Source organism: Schistocerca nitens, chromosome 1, assembly GCF_023898315.1.
Source record: "Schistocerca nitens isolate TAMUIC-IGC-003100 chromosome 1, iqSchNite1.1, whole genome shotgun sequence".
In the NCBI taxonomy this organism is placed as follows: domain Eukaryota; kingdom Metazoa; phylum Arthropoda; class Insecta; order Orthoptera; family Acrididae; genus Schistocerca; species Schistocerca nitens.
Window position 1 is genome coordinate 253,200,627 of NC_064614.1, and position 18,262 is coordinate 253,218,888.

The following is an 18,262-nucleotide window of genomic DNA, read 5'->3' on the forward strand; positions in this document are numbered from 1 at the left end:
TGAAGAAAGCCCCTCCCAGCCTTATGCCATTAAGATCCACTATCACTAGCTGCCACTCTCCAGCCACTGGTCTGTGCAACGGTGCTGGCTACTGCTGTGCTGAAGATCAGCCTGCTCAAGCCACAGTCAGAAGAGTTGAGGTACCATCACCTGACACAGTATTGTGAAGCAGATTGGAATGTATAGCTAAGCAAGGTTGTTCACTATAGAACCACACAGATGAGAAGGACTGATGCCAGCAACTCTACACCAGCCCACCCTAGTTGAATGTTCACTACTAGTGACCTGATGCATGCCTCTCACAGGCAGATATTCACTATACCTAGCAATAAAATCAACAAACAGTATCAAACTGCCAACATCTTCTGCACTTCCACCAGAGAACCTCATGCCAATACTCATAAATACCTGTTACAGTACAGAAAATAATTTGAAAATGGCCTAAAAGTAGAAACTAGTCACATACTAATAAAACAAATAAAGCAGTGGTTAAAAAATGTCACCTTCTTTTTATCTGAAACTCATTGAACAGAACAACTGTTCATCATAATGACAAATTAATGTTACCATCTGATTCTGTTAAATTCATGAATGAAAATCATTAAAAGATGGTGCAGGGTAAAAGGGTAACATATTCAAAGCTCACAAAAACTGATATAAATACAAGACTATTATGTGTGAAATGTGTAAAAAATGGTGGCGATAAGGACAATCTGTGATACTCGTGCACTGTAAAAGTAAATAAATGTAAGGGTATTTTTACATGATCAAAAATGAAGAACTGTGTTTTGGTGCCACATGGTGATCACAAACTCGTAACGGACTCAGCATCGAAAGATGAAATAATTAAAGTGTTGCAAGAGGATAGAAACGTTCTGTTAGCAAGAATCAGTGAGTTAGAACAAGAACTAAGCAGATATGTAAGCAGTGAAAAGTGGTGTACCATAAAAAGTGCATCCAACACACACAATTTAAAATCACAACTAAAACGGCACTCGTGTTATAATGTATCTACAATGCCAACGGTATCCAGAAAAAGCGCAACCAAACAAGTAAGTGCACCTTCAGATAAAAAAACTGTTCTGATGTCAGCTGGTAAAGAGCCAATGCAATGTGTGAGTGTAACTGAAGGCAGCATTTACACAGCAATCAGTGAAAACGAAACTGTAATGAACGATACCAATAGTGTTCCAGAAGATAAAGCACCTCAACATATGAAACAAAGTTACGAGTTACAGAATGCAGTATGGAATCCAAAAGTTTTAATAGTGAGTGACAGCCAAGGCTGGTACTGCAGAAACATTCTGGAGACAAAACTAGACACAAAATATGACATTAAAAGTTTTATTAAACCAAATGCTCCTCTCCATGAAGTTTTTAATCTAATTGACAAATTAGCAGAAGATTTGAATGCGAGTGATACTCTTATCTTAATGGCTGGGTTGAACGATACTGAAGACTACTACAAAAACATTGTGGAAAGCATTGATAACATGTTACCAAGAGTTCTCCAACTCAGTAACAAGACAAATATCATTTTGCATCCAATTCCCCAAAGATTCGTCAAAGAATATATAAACGAAAAAATTGGCATGGTTAATCATCATTTAGTGCAAACAGTGAACTGTTCAAAATCTTGCAACAAAAGTAGAATATCCATAAACTTTGAAATTGAAAGACTGTCTAATGATAAATTCACACATCATGGATTCCACTTGAACAGACAGGGGAAGGAGCAGGTATGCAATAGACTGTCTTCGTTAATTAAAATTAACAGTCGTACAAACCAGATGCATGTCTCTCTGAATCGACCAGTCTACCTGAAGAAATTAGTGTTTCACCAAAATAAATACAATGTGAAAACCAGTGCAATACAAGTGCCTAAAATGAAACAAATGCTACTTGACAATTGGATTACCATTAGAAGCACCACAGCACAGAAAGGCAGGGCCCAGAATCCAGGGAACCAGCTAGCAAGAAGACACCAACCACACCTCAAATCAAGGAGGATTTGTTACAGCTAACAATACTAGATGTAAAAAAGAGGTAAGTGGTCAAGCAAGACACAATATAGTCCCTGCTCCATACTTTAAATTGTTCCATCAGAATGTTCAGTCTCTTTCCAATAAACTGGATGAAATACAAATCTTGTTAAATGATATGAGTGATATTTCCGTTTTATGCTTTACTGAGCACTGGCTAAATAAAGACATGATAGAACTAGCACACCTACGTCAGTTTAAATTAGCTGCCACATTTTGTAGAGAAGTACTCAGGCATGGTGGTAGCTGCATATATCTTCGAGAAGATATAGACTTCACTAACATAACCAAATTTGACAGCTTATCTAAAGAAAGAGACATAGAACTCTCAATAGTAGAACTGCCAACTAGCAATTCTGTAATCATCTGTGTATATAGGTCACCAGATGGCGGTAAAAAAAGTGTTTTATAAACATATGGAAGAGCTATTAGAGGACTTCAACACTATTAAAAAAATATTATCATATGTGGAGATTTCAATGTTGATTTCTCCAAACCTAGTAAATTTAAAGATGAAATCAAAGACTTACTGAAGTCCTTTAAACTAAAACCAACTATAACCAACCCAACTCATATAACCACTACTTCTGCAACAACCATAGATCAGGTGTTTGTAAATACAGATAAATATGTCTGCAACACAGAGACTGCAAACACTGGGTTTAGTGATCACAATGCCCAAATACAAATGCTATTCCAGGAAACATGAAAGCCCAGAAAACTAGAGCTATTGTGAGGAAATTTAATAATGAAAACATAGATTACTTTTGCTCTCTCTTGAGAAGAGAAATCTGGACTGATGTTTACAGTTCAAACAACACAGATGACAAGTTTGATAAATTTATGCCCACATACAAACAGTTTTTTGAAATAGCCTTGCCCAAACAAACGTCACTTACAAATTCTGTGCACAAACCAAATAAATGAACAGGAATACAAATATCATGCCAGAATAAAAGGAACTTATATGAATACTCAAAGCAAACCAAAAATCCTGTATTCATCAACTACTTTAAACAATATAAACAAATACTTAGACAAGTTATAAGAAAAGCAAAGAAAATGGAAAATGACAAACAAATAAAAAATTCCAGGAATAAGACTTGAGCAACCTGGAGTATCATAAAAAGAGAAACAGGTACTACATCATTAGTCCACAAAAATATAGAACTTCATGAAAACAACAATAAAATAATCAACCCCACAGTAGTGGCTAATAAATTTAACAACTACTTTTCTAATGTTGCACACCACCTGATTACCAAACATTACAACTCACAACCAGACAGCAATACACTCCAGTCAGATACAAAAATTCTTACAAGAACCCTATTCACGTCTCCAATAACACTTGAGGAATTATCTGTCATTATAAAAAGATTACCCAATAAGTATTCAGCAGGTACTGATGAAATACCAGATATTATCGTCAAAGCAAGTGTAACATCTATCATAGAACCATTAACGGATATTTTCAATTCATCATTCGTGAGTAGTATATTCCCGAAAAATCTGAAAATGGCAAAAATGACACCACTGTACACGAAAGGGGACAAACATGAAGCTGCAAATTATAGACCTGTATCAGTATTGTCAGGTTTTGGTAAAATTCTTGAAAAACTCTTTCTTAGAAGGCTGACAGCCTTTCTAAATAAAGAAAACATAATAACTGATGCGCAACATGGATTCAGAACTGGCAGACCAACACAGTCAGCTATTTATACCTTCTTAAATGAAATTCTAACTGCAGTAGATAATAAGCAACATGTGTCTGGTCTATTTCTTGACCTTAGTAAAGCCTTTGATGTAATTGATCATAATACTCTGTTGCAGAAGCTAGGTAATTATGGAATACGAGGCCTGCCAAACAAGTGGATACATTCCTACCTTCATGACTGTCAACAGATCACTAAAATAAAATAAAAAGACATAAAAACACAAAAATTTGTAATTTTTACAGTAAGGCACAAAACATTACATACGGAGTTCCTCAAGGGTCGGTCCTTGGGCCAATTCTTTTCATTCTTTATGTTAATGATTTGTCAGAAAAAATAACTAAAAGGACAACAGTACTTTTTGCAGATGACACAAATATCCTAATCAAATCACGTGATGAAGAAAGCCTACAAAAAACAGCTACAGTTATAATACAAAATTTGACACAATGGTTCAGAACAAACAAGCTAATAATAAATAATGAAAAAACAGTGACAGTCAATTTCCACAATTCACAGAAACTACATCCTGCAAGACCAATTTTTAAAATTGATGGAAAAACTGTCTCATCTGCGAGTGACACAAAATTTTTAGGTATACATATCCAGCAAAACCTAAAATGGGAGACACATCTTAACCATGTAAATAAAAAGCTAAACACACTTACGTACGCAGGAAGAATCCTTGCACAAAATACAAGCTGTGTGTCTGTGATCACAATGTACCATGGCAGTATTCAGTCACTGCTGATGTATGGCATTATCTTTTGGGGGAACTCCGTAGGTACAAACAAAACATTTAGGCTAAAGAAAAAGATTGTTAGAATAAAAAACCATACTAAGTACAGAGGCTCCAGTAGACCAATATTTAAAAATCTCAGTGTACTGCCTCTCCCTTGCTTATATATGTATGAAATATTAAATTTCACAAAAGGAAGTATTTTAAAAGATGGAAATATCTTCAAGTATAACTGTGATTACCACCCTCATGATACTAGGCAGAAGCATTACTTGCATGTCAATACAGTAAGTACAAACATCTGTAAGAGAGGAGTGTATCATACTGGCATAATGCTGTACAATCACATGCCACCCTATTTGAAACAGATGCAAAATTTACAAAAGTTTAAAGTGAAACTGCACTACTTCTATTCTGTTTCTGAGTTTTTAGAGTACCAGAAAAGTGTAGTGTAACTGCTCAAATTTTCTTAATAAGTCTATCATTTTATTTCATTATATTAAATTTGTCATCAATATTCAACATGTATTGAATAATTTTTAATTATTTATTCTTTCAAAATAACAATGTGTATGAAGTTGTATATACTGTAACAACGTGACTTGTCCTACATCGTTTGTACAAAATATGTACCTAAACACGATTTACAGGACCAATAAAGAAATACAAGTACAAATAAAAATACAAATATAAGAAAAGGGTTTTTGTAAAGAAAGACATAGAATGTAATGTCTGTTTCTGAGGGCACTAGGCAATCCACTACTGGTGCTGAAGTTATGGTGACTCTGCTTTACTTTTATTCATCTTTGCTACAAGTTACAAGGAAATCAAATGACAAGCCAAAAACATGTTTTTCTTTTATTGCATTTACAAGATTTTTGCAGGCCATACAAATACTGCAATTACTTTTGTCACATAGTTAAAGTTTCTCATTGAGAAATTATGCTGAAATTCAATACTAGATATTCTTGCTACTCTCCTGTTAAATCTTCCTAAGTAATTTCAGGTATGCTTTCTTTGATATGAACAAATGTGAACAAAAGATAAGAAATAATATTCATCTAAACTTACAATATTTGAGGCAGCCATAGGAACATATATAATTGCAGATATATTTTTATTTAAATTGAAAGTCCAACACAAGTCATCTTCAAAAAAAATACGGCATATAATCCATGGAATAAGAAACAACAAAGGCAATCCTAGAACAAAAAAGAGAACATGATTTTTATTTATTTACTTATGTACTTACATTGAAAAATGCATTCTATACACTTGGTATTAACTAAATACTGTTACCATTATCATCTACAGTGTTCTGTCTGCTGTCAGTTCCACAGATGACTAGGAAAGCTCATCCTTAAGACATGAGGTTTTAGTTATGATTCTTCTCCTCCATTTATCTCTATCTTCAGTTGTTTGTGCAACAGCTGATATTTGTTCTTTATCTTTAATTCATCAATCAATGCTGCTCTTCTTCTTCTCATTCTGAGTTTTTTCTCCTAACCTGCCTTATGTATCATCAAGTAAGAGACATTAATGTCTCAAAATATGGCTTATCAGGCTGTGTTATCTGTAGATGATATTTCTGCAACTGACTACCTCTCACCAACTCATGTCAGCACCTCTATCTATGTTATTCTGTCTGTTCATTTTATATTTTCTATCCTTCTTCTATACAACATCTCAAACTTGTTAAAATTTTTTTGTCTGTTTTCCTTAGTGTCCAAGTTTCTCTCCCATACAGTTCCACACTCCATATATAACACTTAACCCATTTTTTCTTCAGTCTAATATCAATATTACTAGTAAGTAGAGATTACTTTATGACTGCCTCTTTGACCATGGCAAGTTAGGAACAAATTTCAATGGGATGATGCCTATCATATATTAAAAGGTGTCCAGATTGCCTTCCAGATTGTTTGATCCCAATCTCAAATTTAACAGTGTATCATCTGAAGACATTCATGTGACATTTGTCTTTTCTACATTAATTCCAAAGCCATATTCTCTCCCAGTGCCACCCAGTCTCTGTATCATATCTTGCAACAGTTTTATTTGGTTTGTCTACAACCACTGTAATGTAAAGCTGTCCTTAATCCAAGGATGCAGCATTTTACTAAGCAAGGTTCTAATTGATGTAATGTGCCCACACCTTCCTCTGATCTCTGAACTTCCTTTCCAGCAAGTTATAGGAGGACCTGTAGTTTTAATGTGCACTTCGAACTATGATACTGGCAGAAGTAAGGCTGTGAGGACCGGGCGTGGGTCGTGCTTCGGTAGCTAAGATGGTAGAGAGTTGCCCGCGAAAGGCAAAGTTTCTGAGTTTGAGTCTCAGTCGGGCACACAGTTTTAATCTGCCAGGAAGTTTTATGATACAACTTGTAATTGCCAAATGTGAAGAAACAATAAGCAAATACGAAAACTTCTAGGATTGAGCGTGGACTGAACTACAAAATGTACCTTGAGGTGTAACACATTATTTTAGGGAAGATGATGGGTCATACTCTCAGTCCTTCTAAATAATGAAAGATGGTTGTGACATTAATAAATACTTGTATAAGTAGTTAAATTTCAGAAAGCATATTGTAAGAGAAATAGTTTATTATTATGTGAAGATGATGCAAGGTACATCGACATACCACATCTGCAAAGCAGGAGAAGGAGCTTCATGAGTCCACCTGCTGTGAGCTACTCGTTCTCCGATGTAGTAACTTGGAGGTGTGTTGTGGCCATGTAAGAACGGTGCTCACAGTAACAACAGTAACGTTGTAGAAGCAAGAACCAAAAACCTTTCAATGATCTTTTGTTGTGTCTTACATTCTTGGCTGTTTTGCATTTCCAAATGTATTCTCATTGTACAAGATATTTGAATCCAAACATTTGTGATATAATTGTAATGTACATATCTGATGACAATTAGCTCAATGTATAAAGCAGCTTAAATAGAATGATGTTGGAAGAAGAAATGTTGTTGGTTAATATGCAAAGAGGTGCTTGTATGATGAGCGAGGTATTTTCAAGGGTACAAACAGGTGACTGCGCAGTAATGGTACCTTATGTTGTACACAGAAAATGGAAGACAATTTGAGTCAACAACAAAACAAGGAGTATTCTTTTGAAAAGGATATTCTAAGGAGATATCTCTGGTCTGATAACTTTAGGAGTTATTGTTGTTTTAAAGGAGTTATTGTTGTTTTAAAATTTAGTAGATTTAGTGAACACGTCAGAAAAGGTTGAAAAGTTGGAAAACGATGTAGGCAAACCATTGCTCATTGTAAGTAGGTCAAACAATGAAAATACTGCATCAGGAGATATTCTAAAAATTCCGAAAATAAATGCGCACACCTACACTACCACAGACTTCAGTGCAAAAAAGGAAACTACATTAAAAAACACATCTCCAGCGAAACTGCAAACTGAAGAACATTTATAATACATGTGGTGAAAAAGTGACACTAGTCAGGTGAGAAAAGAACCTTAAATCCTCTGGTTACAAAAAGTGTGAAACACAAAACAATCTGTGTGTTAGGTGATAGTCACGCCTGTGAAATTTCTGCAATGTTGATGAGAACATGTAGTTTCAAGGCATCTGGTTTCATAAAGCCACGGACTTCATTGAGTGAAATAACAGATCTAACAACATCAACTGACATTGCTACTTTGAATAAAGACGATTTTGCTGTGTTAATAGGACAATCAAATGACGTCTATAGAAATGAGACATACAAGGTTATTACAGAAATGAGGAAATGTTTAAATAATTTAACCCACACAAATGTACTCATTATGAACATCCTACATCAACATGATTTACCACCCTGGTCATGTGTGAACCACGAAATTAATCTTGCATATGAGTGTATCACTGAAATATGCACTAACTTTAAGAATGTCGATATTGTAGATATAAACAGATTGGAGCAAAGGTTCCATACAGTCCATGGACTTCATTTAAATACACCAGGAAAGAAATTACTAACCAAAAAAATATGTACTCGCATCTTGAAGAAGAGTGAAGAAAAAAGTATAAGTGACAAACAAATGGAGATTAAGAAGTGCTTTAGATGAGTTACAAGCTGTGCCATCGGCCAGATGCAAATTACCAAGTGGTTTAAACCAATTAGGTGAGAAACAAACAATCAAGTCATCAGCAAAACGAAAATTATGAAATGGTTTAAACCAAAGAGGACAGATGTGGATGAAGCAAAACTTATACAAGCTCCAGAAGTTAACTCACCTGTTGATTGCCACCAGCAAACAGAAGCCACACACAAGAAAGATAGCGAACATTTTCAAAATGGCTCTGAGCACTATGGGACTCAACTGCTGTGGTCATTAGTCCCCTAGAACTTAGAACTACTTAAACCTAACTAACCTAAGGACATCACACACATCCATGCCCGAGGCAGGATTCGAACCTGCGACCGTAGCAGTCGCACGGTTCCGGACTGCGCGCCTAGAACCGCGAGACCACCGCGGCCGGCAGCGAACATTTTGTAGGGTAAGTGCTGTATTAGAAATGCCATTAGATCAATAATCAGAAACCATTTCAACTAAAGTTACTAAATACCCAGATTTTGCTATACTACACCATAATGTTCAGTCACCCACAAATCAAATTTCCATGTTGGAAGTACTACTCCAGTATGCACTAAATCTAGACATAATTTGCATTACAGAACATTGGATACAAAATGATGAAGTAAAATTAACCTCAATCTCAGGATATAGATTAGCAAGTAATTTTAGCCTAGAGCTTTCCAAACATGGTGGCTCTGCTATCTTTGTAAAAGAACAAATGAAGTTCTGTGATGTCAGTAAAAGTTATATTGACCCAACTGAAAAAGACTTTGAACTTTCCATTACTAAACTGCCAGAGCTTAGTTTCATAGTTATTAACATATATAGAGCACCAAGTGGAAACCTGCTAGTCTTTATGAACAAAATAGAGGTTCTGCTGAACAGGATCTGTACACTAAATATGAGGATAGTGCTTTGTGGGGATTTCAATATTGATTTTTCAAAAGACAGCAGCACCAGAGATGCTTTAATAAATATTACCAACACATTCAATATTATCCCCACAAGACACTGCCCAACAAGTTTAACAGAATGCACAAATTCCATTATTGACCAAATATTCATATCAGAAACAAATTACAGTTTCACAAGCAGAGTACTGAGCATGGGTTATAGTGATCATGAGGCACAGCTGCTGTATATAGAAATGCCTACAAGTAGTAGTAGTTCCAAAAAAAGTAGTTGAAAATAGAACCTTTTCTGAAGATAACATTTTTTTTTTGGTCATTGGTCTACTGACTGGTTTGATGCGGCCCGCCACGAATTCCTTTCCTGTGCTAACCTCTTCATCTCAGAGTAGCACTTGCAATGTACGTCCTCAATTATTTGCTTGATGTATTCCAATCTCTGTCTTCCTCTACAGTTTTTGCCCTCTACAGCTCCCTCTAGTACCATGGAAGTCATTCCCTCATGTCTTAGCAGATGTCCTATCATCCTGTCCCTTCTCCTTATCAGTGTTTACCACATATTCCTTCCCTCTCCGATTCTGCATAGAACCTCCTCATTCCTTACCTTATCAGTCCACCTAATTTTCAACATTCGTTTATAGCACCACATCTCAAATGATTCGATTCTGTTCTCTTCTGGTTTTCCCACAGTCCATGTTTCACTACCATACAATGCTGTACATAGATAACATTACAGAAGATAACATTAGAATTTTTAATCTCTTACTGGCGAAGGAAAACTGGGAAAGCATTGCCACTAAGAACAATGTTGAAAGCATGTACATGAGTTTTCAGAGCATCTTTCTTCACTATTTTAATGTAGCATTTCCAAAATTAGTAAAAACAGTAAAACCTAACAATAATAAGCAATGAGTAACTGAAGGCATAAAAATTTCCAGTGAGAGAAACAGATTTCTGCAATACTATTATAAGAAATATAGAGTAATCCAAGAATTCACAGATTATTCAAAAGCCTACAAAAGAATCTATGGTAGAGTAGTCAAAGAGGCAAAAATTATGTGGAATGACAATTTGATAAGAAACTCATCTAACAAAATGAGATCCGTGTGGAGAGTTATAAAGAAAGAAACTTGTAGTTCAGCTCCAAAGAAAAAGAATGCATGATTAACACTAGAAGGCTCAAAAGTCACAGACCCAAATTCAGTTGTGGAAAAATTCAATGAATACCTCACTTCCGTAGCTGAAGACCTCATTCAAGTACACTGTCAAGGACCAGTCCCAAGTTTCTCCAGCAAATTAGTGATCTCGACTGCTTCTATGTATGTTTATGAACCAAACCCCAATGAAATTATAAGTAAAATTAAACCATTAAGCAATAAGATGCAGGTGGTCTTGATGAAGTACCTGATTTCATATTAAAAGCATGTGATCACCACATAGCAAACCCCTTGGCAAACATTTTCAACCTGTCTTTAAAAACTGGTGTTTTTCCAGATATTTTTAAAATAGCAAAAGTTTCACCACTGCTAAAAAAAGGTACTTCTTCAAAAATATCAAACTACTGATCTGTGTCACAGTTATGTTCCTTCTCAAAAATTTTAGGAAAACTCTTCTACGACAGGCTTTTAAGTCTCATAAATAAATAAGCACCTCTTACAGTACAACAACAATGTTTTAGAAAGACTAAATCTACACAAACAGCAATTTTCGAATTCTTAGACTGCATCTTAAAATCCCTTGATCAACATAAATTAGCTGCAGGTATTTTTCTAGATCTATCAAAAGCCTTTGATGTCCTGGACCATTACATTCTGCTCGAAAAATTAGAAAGTCGAGGTGTAAGAGGTGTAGCCCATAGCTGGTTGTGTTCATACCTAAAAAATTGGAGGCAGAAAGTATCACTTCACTATGAATTCAACAAAATGAATAAAACAAGAAACAACTCGTTTCTTTCTAACGAATTACCAATAAAATATGGTGTACCGCAGTGCTCAATCTTAGGTCCACTACTCTTCTTTATTTATGTGGATGACTTAGTTGAATATATGAGTGCCACAGAAACTATCCTGTTTGCTGATGACACCAGCATATTGCTCAATGGATCCAGTCCAGAAACTTTGCAGTCCACAGCAGAAAGTTCTATGAAAAGACTTTCTGTGTGGTTCACAAAATACAAACTCATTATAAATACTGAAAAAACTGTGTGTGTTGATTTTCATTTAATTCCTCCATCTAATCAAATCTCTATTCAAGCACAATTAAAAAATTATCCCCTAGAAAATGTAAGTGCCACAAAATGTTTGGGTCTATGGGTTCAGCAAGACTTAAAGTGGAATACACAATATAAATAACTTTTCTAGAAAACTATCATCTGTGTGCTATGGCCTAAGAGTTTTAAAGGCTACAACAAGCAAAACAACAGTACTGCAGGCATACTATGCTCAGTTCCACTCACTAGTCCGATATGGGATCGTTTTCTGGGGATACTCAACTCACAGTGTAAAGGTTTTTAGAATGCAAAAAAGAGCTCTAAGAATAATTTGTGGCCTGAAAAATATGGAGTCCTGTAAATCCCATTTTACTGAGCTTAGTGTTCTAAATGTTCCAAGTTTAATCATTTATGAAACTATCTTGTCCACTAGGGACTACCTCCTGAAAACAGGCAAACTGCTACAGAGCAAAAATGTACACAACTACAGTACCAGAGGGGAATCAAATATACATCAAATATCACAGAACAACCACCTATCACAGGAGCATAATTAACATTGGTGTAATACTACACAATAAGATACCAGAGGAAATAAAAAATGCTACTCATACAATATTTAAAGCTAAAGTAAAGGCATTTCTAATAAAGCACTGTTTCTATTCTGTCAGAGAATTTCTGAATACGTAACAAAATTAATTGTAATAGGTACCTATTTTTAATTTGCCTACTATTTTGCTAATACTATGTATTATTGTAACTTTTCTTTCATCTGTCCAATATCGATTGTACAATTTTTGCTGTATGATAAAACTGGACCAATAAAAAGTCAAATTGAAGTAGCCACCAGAAAGATCGCGGGAGGCGCACATTGGCACGGCGGGTCACGGACAGTAGTTGCCGCAAGTAAAGTCCCGTCCACCAGAGGGCATGCGAGAATTTGGCCGCGCCCTCTGCCGGCGGAACAACAACTCAGGCAGCACGGGCCGTGCCCAGTCAGTTCACATCGGGCATGCCTAGCAGACAGTTCCTGGTCTACACTATGTGAAGTGCGACGGAAAACGCGAATCGTGTTACTACACAATTGGCGACGAGGATGGGATTGTTCTTTCGCGTGTTGCGTCTTTGTTCCGGTTTTGCAGCTTATCCATGGCATGGAGGATTTAGTGCGGGTTTTGTTTGAGCAGCAGGCGGAGCTCATGGCAACCATGAAACAAGTGCTTGCGGCGTTGCTCTCCACGCAGTCTGCTCCAGCGCCATTCCCTCCTTCCTTTCCCCTGTATGACGAGACGGCGGAGGATTGGGACACATATGAACGTCACCTTCGGCAGCATTTCCAGGCATTTCATGTTGCCAATGCAGAGGTATGTCATGCTCTTTTCTTGTCTTGGGTATCTCCCTCGCTGTATCAAGTTTTGTGGCAGCTAGCGCCATTGCAGGAACCCTCATCCTTGTCTTTTGACGCATTGTGTTCATTGCTGTCTTCATATTATCACCACCGCACGCATGTTGTGGCGGCTAGGGTCAAGTTCTATCAATGCAAGAAGCAGCCCCATATGTCTTACTGGGTGTGGGCCGCTACCCTGCAGTGAGTTAGTTGCAAGTGTCATTTTGTCACGGAGCAGTCGCGAGAGTTGTATACCCACGTTATGGTGCGCGACGTCATTGTTCATTCGGTCCCTGATAGGGAGGTCCGGCAACGGGCCCTGCAGTTGGAAGACCCTTCCCTTGAGGAAGTCCTGTCCATTGCTCAATCGTATGAACTCTTTCACGCCGCAGGTCAACAGTTGGAAGCGTGGTGCGACGTCACGGCGGTTCAGGGCGGTGCGGCCGCGTCCACTGCATCTGGGGTGGACGACGTACGAGCGGTACAATCCGGCCGTTACGGCTGCTGCCACACAGTGCGTAAATAGAGTTCCGGCTGCCGGCCCCTGTTACCATACTGTGCATCGTGCTATATACATTATGATCGGTCAGAGTGCCCCCAGCATTGGGCTGTTTGTCGCAAATGCAATAAAAACGACACATTGCTAAAGTTTGACTCTCAGCCTCAAAAGAATTGAAGGGAGCAGGTACAGAGGACATGGACGTTGACATTCAGGAAGTTTCGTCAGGGCAGGCTCCCGACGCATCGGCACAAAAACTCTTTATCGAGGTGTTGGTTTGGTCGCGCCGATTACAACTGCAAGTAGATACGGGCGCGGCAGTTTCCTTATTGAATGCAAAAACTTACTTCGACCTTGGGTCACCCCCATTGGCGCCAGTTTACCAGTGTCTACGTGGTTATGGTAAACAGTTCATTCCCCTACTGGGTCAATTCACTACCGATGTTACTTACAAATCAGTCACTTGGCCTCTTACTTTTATTGTTGTCAGTGATGCGAGCTCCGCTAACCTTTTTGGATTGGATGCCTTTCAAGCTTTCGGTTTTTCTATTGCAGACACCATACAGTTGGTCTCCAAAGATGTTCCCTATCAATTATTGGAATCTTTGATCTCTGACTATAAGGATATCTTTGAGGAGGGCCTGGGGTGTGTTTCAGACTTTGAAGCTCACTTAACATTGAAGGCGTTGGCTCGCCCATGTTCTCTACGCGTGAGGCAGATCCCCTTGGCTCTCTGCCCTCAGGTAAAAGCAGAGCTAGATCGGCTGACAGCCCTCGGGGTCATTCTTCCCATTTCTTCTAGTGAGTGGGCTTCGCCCCTCGTTATTGTCATGAAACCCTCGGGAAAATTACGTCTTTGTGGCGATTTCAAGGCCATCATTAATTCCCAATTGGTGGTGGACAACTATCCCTTGCCTCATTCTGATGAATTGTTCTCCGCCGTGGAGGGAGGCCAATATTTTTCGAAAATCGATCTTTCGGAGGCTTATCATCAGATACCACTTGATGATGATTCCAAACGGCTGGCGGACGTCAACACCCCGTTTGGCCTTTACCAATACCAGCGGTTGGCCTTCGGTATATCCAGTGCCCCGGCGATATTTCAGCATTATCTTGAGCACATCACGTCAACAATCCCTCATTGTATTAATTACCTGGATGACATAATTGTCACAGGCAGCAGCACGGAGGAACACTTGCACAACCTCTGAACCCTCTTTCTGAAATTCAGGTCCATGGGCCTGTGTTGCAACCTGTGTAAGTCGAACTTCTTCCAACCGTCCATTGAGTATGTGGGCTACACCATCTCTCAGCACGGCGTCCAGCCGCTAGGAAGTTTGGTCCAAGGTATCGTCAACCTTCCGTGGCCCACTTCGCTGAAGGAGTTACAAGCTTTTTTAGGCAAGATTGCCTAGTACCACTGGTTCATTCCCCGGGCTTCCACCATAGCCCGCCCCCTGTACTGCCTTCTGCGCAAGGGTGTTCATTTTGATTGGTCGCCTGAATGCGAGCACGCGTTCACCTCGTTGAAGGGCCTCCTCACGTCAGCACCTTGATTGGCTACTTTTGACCCCAATAAGCCATTGGTCCTGGCTACAGATGCTTCGCAGTATGGGGCGGGGGCGGCCCTGGACCATCGCAACGTGGATGGCTCCGAGCAGCCACTGGCGTTTGCGTCTAAAAATCTTAGACCCATGCAGGCCCATTACTCCCAGGTGGAAAAAGAGGCTTTGGCCATTGTCTATGCTGTTACCAAGTTTCACCCTTTCTTGTATGGCACGAAGTTTCAGTTAATCACTGACCATAAGCCATTAATATCGTTATTTGGCCCCGCCTCTCAGATTCCGGATAGGGTGGCCCACAGACTGCAGCGCTGGGCTCGTTCCTCTCTAAGTACTATTACGACATTCATTTTCACCTTACCGGACAGCATGCCAACTCCGACGCTCTTTCCCGTCTTCCGGTGGGCCCGGATCCTAAGTTCGATGGGAGGAGATTATGTGTTTTCATTTGGATGTGGCGTCCCACCAAGCGGTTGATGGCTTCCCGATCACTAGTTCTAGAGTCACCAGGAAAACGGCAGGTGACCCAGTTCTCCGGCAAGTAGTTCGCCTCGTTCAGCAGGGGTGGTCGTCCCAACCTCCAGGCCAGGCCTCGGACCCTCTTCGTAATTATTTTGTTCTACGAGACCGCCTCTGTCTTGGAAGGAGTTCTCCTTCTGGCTACCGATGATACAGCTACAGCTCCTTGCATGGTTGTTCCTGCAAGTTTGCGAAGGGAGGTCCTCACGTTATTACATGAGGGGCACTGGGGTGTTTCCCGTACTAAAACCTGGGCTCACAGACATGTGTACTGGACTGGTATTGACAGAGAAATTGAGCACTTGGTGGCCGCCTGTTCCCAGTGTGCGAGCCGACAGGCGTCTCCCAGGTCAGCGTTCTCTTCATGGCTGCCTGCAACCCAGGCATGGGAACATGTTCACATAGATTTTGCAGGCCTGTTTCTCAATGGCTTTTGGCTCATTGTCATTGATGCTTATTCCCGATTCCCATATGTGGTTCGCTGCTCCTCAACCACTTCAGAAGTCGCAATCCAGGCACTATCAAAAATCTTTTCTGTGGAAGGTCTGCCAGTCACCCTGGTATCGGACAATGGACTTCAGTTTATTTTGCAGACCTTCCAGGATTTTTGTAGGCACTTCGGTATTCGGCATGTTTGCTCTCCCCCCTTTCATCCACAATCGAATGGGGAAGCCGAGCGCATGGTGTGCACATTTAAGATGCAGATGAAAAAGTATGTGCACGTATTTCCTGCGGAGGAGGCATTGACGTTTTTCCTGAAGGCATACCGGACCACACTGATGGGGGAACGCAGCCCTACAGAGTTCCTCCACAAGCGCCAACCTAGGACTCTGCTGCACCTCCTCCAGTCTGGTCCTCGCAAGTCTTCGCAAAATGGGGTACCCGGCTTTCCACCGGGTATGTCGGTCTGGGCACGTGGGTTTGGTCGCAATCCACATTGGATATTGGCGGTGGTCCTGCACCACAATGGCCACCGGCTCTATACCCTGCAGGCGGGAGACTGGGAGGTACGTCATCACCAAAATCAGCTACATCCACGTTTGGGCACCCACCCTCCGACTCCTCGGGCGCTGGCTTCCCCATTGCTGGGACCCTTTTTGTTTTCTCAGGGGATGCTACCGGCCCTCCCACCTGTGACCCCGCCACACTGCGATGGTTCTCAGCCTTGGCAGCCTCCAGTAGCTGCAGCACTGGCATCGCCATCATTAGAGATGTCCCGGAAAGAGCCGGCCCCCCGCGCAGGCCCAGTTTCTCAGGATGCTGGTTCACCTGTGGTCGTCCCTTCCCCATCGTCCCCGCCACTGGGTCTTGCCCCTCCTGAGGTGGACCGGGATCCGCAATTCGACGGCTTGTCGCCCGTTCTGTCCCGGGCTCCGGTGGTGGGACGACGGGGGCGTCTTCGTGTGGGTCACTTCCAACCGTATTCGAAGGTTCCGGCTCGAGGGTTGGCAGATCCCCCCAATTCCAGCCTTTCAATGGACATGGAGGTCATCGCTACTGCATGACACTCCAACTTCCGACACAGTGGATCACAGTGGCTTCACCCCCCGAAGGAGGAGTGCAGTAGCCACCAGAAAGATCGCGGGAGGTGCACATCAGCACGGTGCGTCACGGACAGTAGTTGCAGTAAAGTCCCGTCCACCAGAGGGCACGCGAGAATTCAGCCACGCCCTCTGCCGGTGGAACAACAACTACTCAGGCAGAATGGGCCGTGCCCAGTCAGTTCACATCGGGCATGCCTAGCAAACAGGTCCCGGTCTACACTATGTGAAGTGCAACAGAAAATGTGAATCGTGTTACTACACAAATCAAATCAAATGGTACAAAATTAATGTCTGCCAGTGACTAGCATGGTGCTAAGATAATATTTCTTGAGTTCTGTCAAATGGTGTAGGGATATATGTGATAAGCAAATTATCACTAATGACAAATGTTTATCAGCTGGTGCAGAAAACTTTGTGTGTTTTTCTTAAAATATGTATTATAACTGTAAGCAAGTGAATTGCTCCACATGAAAGCAAGAGATAATTATAACCCATGGAACATACAAATAATTCAACTAGTAAATCCAGACCTCTAAAATTATGATACTGAAATATGTCACTTTTAGCCTTCCAGGCAGTGGGGAATCAATTATTACATTTTCTTTATCTGTCACCAATTTATATATTTATTTAGCATGTATTCATTGTCACTTCTAATTTGCTTGCCAAGTCATTAGTAATATTTCCATAACTTGAAACCACCATTACTACAGTTATGTGCATATATAATACCCACAGTACTTCTACAAATGAGCCATGAGAACATCATGAGAGCACTGTTGGCATATTTTGACAGTTATATTTGTAGTAAGTTATAATAAGAACATACGTACCCCAACCTAAAATGGTGTAGTGTATCACACTGCTTCTGTCCGAAAAAAGAGCATTGAAAACAAGATTATGTAGGTAGAGGGCTTCCATCAATATCCAACTATAATTAGCTAGCATGAAATATTGCCAAATACTGATTACTAATTTGCAGTCCCATACAATTCTCTGGAAGAGACAAGGAAGATGTTAAATATATTAAGTATAAATTATAACAGAAAGAGTCT

At 40.0% G+C, this 18,262-nt stretch overlaps 1 protein-coding gene across 1 annotated transcript in view; it reads right to left on the reverse strand.

Annotated features, from left to right (window-relative positions):
• The window catches only part of LOC126247391 (parathyroid hormone/parathyroid hormone-related peptide receptor-like), a 931,061-nt gene that overhangs the window by 125,666 nt on the left and 787,133 nt on the right, over positions 1 to 18,262 (reverse strand). The window contains exons 9-10 of the mRNA XM_049948475.1: positions 18,041 to 18,203; positions 5,568 to 5,698 (exon numbers count right to left, since the gene is read on the reverse strand). Of these exons, the coding sequence (XP_049804432.1) occupies positions 5,568 to 5,698; positions 18,041 to 18,203 (294 nt within the window). The remainder of the gene's footprint in view (positions 1 to 5,567; positions 5,699 to 18,040; positions 18,204 to 18,262) is intronic.